Source organism: Oncorhynchus gorbuscha, linkage group LG02 (assembly GCF_021184085.1).
Source record: "Oncorhynchus gorbuscha isolate QuinsamMale2020 ecotype Even-year linkage group LG02, OgorEven_v1.0, whole genome shotgun sequence".
In the NCBI taxonomy this organism is placed as follows: Eukaryota; Metazoa; Chordata; class Actinopteri; order Salmoniformes; family Salmonidae; genus Oncorhynchus; species Oncorhynchus gorbuscha.
The window spans coordinates 22,112,677-22,118,310 of record NC_060174.1 but is presented as its reverse complement, the minus strand read 5'-3'; the positions used below and the strand labels follow the sequence as shown (position 1 = coordinate 22,118,310).

The 5,634-nt window shown below is 53.0% G+C and overlaps 1 protein-coding gene across 1 annotated transcript; it reads right to left on the bottom strand.

Annotated features, from left to right (window-relative positions):
• Positions 1-1,501: 1,501 nt before the first annotated feature.
• Positions 1,502-3,190, bottom strand: LOC123989694 (glycine-rich cell wall structural protein-like). The gene has a single exon (XM_046290741.1). It carries the CDS (start codon positions 3,188-3,190, stop codon positions 1,502-1,504), a length of 1,689 nt encoding a protein of 562 aa, XP_046146697.1.
• Positions 3,191-5,634: the final 2,444 nt, after the last annotated feature.

Sequence of the window (5,634 nt, the reverse complement as noted above, 5' to 3'; positions counted from 1 at the left end):
CTAAAGGGCTGCGGCAGTCTTTCTCTCTTAGACCAGGGATGGTTGTCTGAGTCTCTACTCCACTGTGCACTCCACTCCAGGGCTAGCCACTAGCCGCTAGACACATGCACCCCTCAACCCCCTAGCCTCCCTAGACCCCCAGCCCAACCTGAGCCCCTTTCCTTCCCACAGTCAAGTTCCTCCCAATGCCTTGACAGACAGGGTGACATCACAGCCCGAGAAGCAGGCAGGGGGTCTCCTCAGCACTCTGGACAACACAATACAGGGCATCTGGTGGTGGGGGGATTTATAGTTTATATGGAGGTTGAGACATAAACGTGAGAGCCAAAGAAGTAGGAGCAAACCGGATTATGGATCAGAGAATGATTCAATGGTGGCAACTGTTGGGGATGTAGGAGGGGATGCCAGTTTGTAAAAACTACAGAGGATAAAGAAACCGTTTTGGCGCATTAACAACATTTGATTCGTTTTGATTACGTTTAGTGCTGATTCAATTTCAACCTAAAAATAACAACAGAAAATGTCTGATCTTTCTGAAGTTTCTTATCATTCAATAACTTTTTTTTTTTTTTAAACAGATCATATGTGGCTTCTGTTTTCTAAGGACAGCTGTCTAAGGACAGCAGGTCTCTTGGTGTGTCTTAGCAGGGCTGTATGTGTGTCTGTGTGTCTACTCACAGACAGCTTGTTAATTTGGAAAATCTAAGATTGTTGGAATAGAACTAGACAATGGCTCCAATGTGATAGAAATTTGTGTCAGTGTGCCCTCTGTACCCCCCTCTGTCTGACGTTGTCTGTGTGTGCATACGAGTATCTGTCTTCTTTGTGTGCACACATAAACTAAATGAGCTGTGTGTATGCATTGTATAAGTACACAGGCCCAGTGTATATATTAGCAATGTGACTTGACCCTGGCCGCCTGAGCCACTGTTTCACGTTGCACTGGGCGTGGGAAAAAGGGGACACCTCTTTTCACAGCTGCTCTGGCCGTTGCATTGTACCATTGGAGGCCCGGATCCCTTGGCCCTGGCCCACCCTCACCCCTTTCACATTCACTACGCAGCCTGCTGCCTTTTCAGAGACCCCCCCCCTCCTTTCCCTAAACCCCCCTTAATAAATACACCTCACCATTCAGCACCATGGTTTGCATAGCTGCCAGAGGCCTGCTCGGCTTGTAGAGACTGATGTTTTCCAGCTAAGAGAGAGAGAGAGAGAGAGAGAGAGAGAGAGAGAGAGAGAGAGAGAGAGAGAGAGAGAGAGAGAGAGAGAGAGAGAGAGAGAGAGAGAATATATATTCTACATGTTCCTCAGTCACTGAACCAACTAGAGTTCCAAGATCATCCGCAGCTCTCCACACCCACCGCCAGCCACTGATATGTCTCCTTACGGCCATTAGCCATGCTTTTCTTTTCTGTCTCTCTCTCACACACACACTCTTTCTCTCTCGCTCTCCCCCTCCCTCACTCAGCAGCAACCAGCCCCACTGCAGATAAATGAAAGTCTATGTTAACATAAGCCACTGTTCCCCACATAGTCCCCAGCTCCCCCGCCCTCGCGTCCCATAGTCCCCAGCTCCCCCGCCCTCGTCCCCCTCCCTCGCCTCCCATAGTCCCCAGCTCCCCCGCCCTCGCCTCCCATAGTCCCCAGCTCCCCCGCCCTCGCTCCCATAGTCCCCAGCTCCCCCGCCCTCGCCTCCCATAGTCCCCAGCTGCCGCGCCTCGCCTACCATAGTCCCCAGCCCCCGCCCTCGCCTCCCATAGTCTCCAGCTCCCCCGCCCGCCTCCCATAGTCCCCAGCTCCCCGCCCTCGCCTCCCATAGTCCCCAGCTCCCCCCGCCCTCGCCTCCCATAGTCCCCAGCTCCCCCGCCCTCGCCTCCCATAGTCCCCAGCTCCCCCGCCCTCGCCTCCCATAGTCTCCAGCTCCCCCGCCCTCGCCTCCCATAGTCCCCAGCTCCCCCGCCCTCGCCTCCCATAGTCCCCAGCTCCCCGCCCTCGCCTCCCATAGTCCCCAGCTCCCCCGCCCTCGCCTCCCATAGTCCCCAGCTGCCCCGCCCTCGCCTACCATAGTCCCCAGCCCCCGCCCTCGCCTCCCATAGTCTCCAGCTCCCCGCCCTCGCCTCCCATAGTCCCCAGCTCCCCCGCCTCGCCTCCCATAGTCCCCAGCTCCCCCGCCCTCGCCTCCCATAGTCCCCAGCTCCCCCGCCCTCGCCTCCCATAGTCCCCAGCTCCCCCGCCCTCGCCTCCCATAGTCCCCAGCTCCCCCGTCCCCGCCTCCCATAGTCCCCAGCTCCCCCGCCCTCGCCTCCCATAGTCCCCAGCTCCCCCGCCCTCGCCTCCCAGAGTCCCCAGCTCCCCCGCCCTCGCCTCCCATAGTCCCCAGCTCCCCCGCCCTCGCCTCCCATAGTCCCCAGCTCCCCCGCCCTCGCCTCCCATAGTCCCCAGCTCCCCCGCCCTCACCTACCATAGTCCCCAGCCCCCGCCCTCGCCTCCCATAGTCCCCAGCTCCCCCGCCCTCGCCTCCCATAGTCCCCAGCTCCCCGCCCTCGCCTCCCATAGTCTCCAGCTCCCCCGCCCTCGCCTCCCATAGTCCCCAGCTCCCCCGCCCTCGCCTCCCATAGTCCCCAGCTCCCCCGTCCTCGCCTCCCATAGTCCCCAGCTCCACCGCCCTCGCCTCCCATAGTCCCCAGCTCCCCCGCCCTCGCCTCCCATAGTCCCCAGCTCCCCCGCCCTCGCCTCCCATAGTCCCCAGCTCCCCCGCCCTCGCCTCCCATAGTCCCCAGCTCCCCCGCCCTCGCCTCCCATAGTCTCCAGCTCCCCCGCCCTCGCCTCCCATAGTCCCCAGCTCCCCCGCCCTCGCCTCCCATAGTCCCCAGCTCCCCCGTCCTCGCCTCCCATAGTCCCCAGCTCCCCCGCCCTCGCCTCCCATAGTCCCCAGCTCCCCCGCCCTCGCCTCCCATAGTCCCCAGCTCCCCCGCCCTCGCCTCCCATAGTCCCCAGCTCCCCCGCCCTCGCCTCCCATAGTCCCCAGCTCCCCCGCCCTCGCCTCCCATAGTCCCCAGCTCCCCCGCCCTCGCCTCCCATAGTCCCCAGCTCCCCCGCCCTCGCCTCCCATAGTCCCCAGCTCCCCCGCCCTCGCCTCCCATAGTCCCCAGCTCCCCCGCCCTCGCCTCCCTCCATTCACTGAATTCATTTGAAGAGATTTATTTCCTATCAAGCCGTATAATGCAGAGGCTATAATTTAAATCAACTTTTAAGAACAGCCCAGCAGAGCAGTTTATGCATACAAATCTGTACAGCTTGGAGGAAATGTTCTGCAAACTGAAGGCTTTCAAGCGGATGCTAACCTTGAGAACCATGGGTATTTGAGATTAGCTGTTATTGCTAAACCTCAGATCAATCACATTCTACCCATAACACATGCAATATTTGTTTGGGATACCGTCACAAATCTACCTCTGAGTAACAGTAACAAAATAGGATAAATGACTTTGTCTAAAACAGTGGAATTGTGGAATTCACCCTACAACCAAAAATGACAGGTTAGCAACATTGGAGGAGAACTTCAGGTTGCTGTTAGGGAGTGCCAGTGGGCATATCAGGCTGTCTCTACCTGCTGATGGTCTGAGTGTGTTGTGGAAGTACAAATAAGTGCTCAGAGTGAGAGGGGGGTTCTTCTTCTCCACAGAACCAGAAAGGACTCCATCTTCTCTGTCCAACATGCCATGACGATGTGGAGTCGGGCTGAATTGGGTTTGGGGGGTGGAGGGATGGAGGGGAGGAGGAGATAGGGTGGACCGAATCTGAGGCACTGTAAATGAGAGGATTACCTCTTCCATCCTGGAGCTTATCCATAAACATAAGCGAGAGTGGTCGGGTGTGGAAATGCTGCTGTGTAAAATCACAAATCATTGGCCTACTCTTCTTCCTATGTACAACTATAACAAAGAGACATACAGGTATGTGCAGTAAAAGGTTATATAAGGCAATTAGGGCAATGTGCACATTAAATTGCATGGCTGTAGGCTAGCAACGCTAATTGTAGCTATCAATACATATTGTTGTGAATATTTTATTTACTGAATTGTCATGTCTCTATTTCAAATGTCCAGAAGATTTGCCTATCTTCTAAACCAAAGCAGGTCTTGTTCGATCCATCTACTTTGCAAATATGATATTGACTCAATGTGCTATTACACGGGCAGCTCCACTGAGTTGTGGCAGCAGAGCGAGGTTGAGAGGTGGTTGAATCGTATGGAGGATAGCCACAGGCTCGGAAAACCTTGCTCTTCTCCATCTGATTCTCAAATGCAAGGCTTCCTCTGGGTAACGCTGATAGAGAACCCAGGCCCATGTCAAAAAATGTTGCTTTGGCTTGGAGGGGAAAAGGCATTTATCTTTCCTCTGATGAAGAACTTCCCTTCTCTGTGGACGAGCTCCATCACTCCTGCCTCTCCGTCTACTTCGCTTTTTTCAAGAAGGGTTAGCTGTGCTCAGTGGCTCCCTGCCATTCACTGACCTGTTATAGTTGTTAGCATGCTGGGGCTAATCTCAGGGCTATCATTCGACACTAGGAGACAAACAGGGAAGTATATAGAGTGAGTCACATAAGTAGCTGGTCCTATTTCTAAACATACATTGGAGCATTATGCAAAACTGAATCTTTACATTTCAAGGTCAGAAGCGAATCAGTTTCCCTCGAGCACCTCTACAAACCCTCTCACAAAATGTGCCACACACGGACCATCATCTCAAATCAAGATATTAGCCAGGATATGTGTACAGTTGAAGTAGGAAGTTTTACATACACCTTAGCCAAATACATTTAAACTCAGTTTTTCACAATTACTTACATTTACTCCTAGTAAAAATGATCTGTCTTAGGTCAGTTAGGATCACCCCTTTATTTTAAGAATGTGAAATGCCAGAATAATAGTAAAGATAATTATTTATTTCAGCTTTTATATTTCTTTCATCACATTCCCAGTGGGTCAGAAGTTTACATACACTCAATTAGTATTTGGTAGCATTGCCTTTAAATTGTTTAACTTGGGTCAAAGCGTTTCGGGTAGCCTTCCACAAGCTTCCCACAATAAGTTAGGTGAATTTTGGGCCCATTCCTCCGGACAAAGCTGGTGTAACTGAGTCAAGTTTGTAGGTCTCCTTGCTCGCACATGCTTTTTCAGTTCTGCCCACAACATATCTGTGGGATTGAGGTCAGGGCTTTGTGATGGCCACTCCAATACCTTGACTTTGTTGTCCTTGCCACAACTTTGGAAGTATACTTGGGGTCATTGTCCATTTGGAAGACCCATTTGCGACCAAGCTTTAACTTCCTTACTGATGTCTTGAGACATTGCTTCAATATATCCATATAATTCTTCTGCCTCATGATGCCATCTATTTTGTGAAGTGCACCAGTCCCTCCTGCAGCGAATCACCCCCACAACATGATGCTGTCACCACCGTGCTTCACGGTTGGGATGGTGTTCTTCGGCTTGCAAGCCTCCCCCCTTTTCCTCCAAACATAACAATGATCATTATGACCAAACAGTTATATTTTTGTTTCTTCAGACCAGAGGACATTACTCCAAAAAGTACAATCTTTGTCGCCATGTGCAGTTGCAAACCATAGTC

Excerpts from the sequence above, each read along its gene's own strand:
- LOC123989694 (XM_046290741.1), bottom strand. The coding sequence starts at position 3,190 with ATGAATTCAGTGAATGGAGGGAGGCGAGGGCGGGGGAGCTGGGGACTA.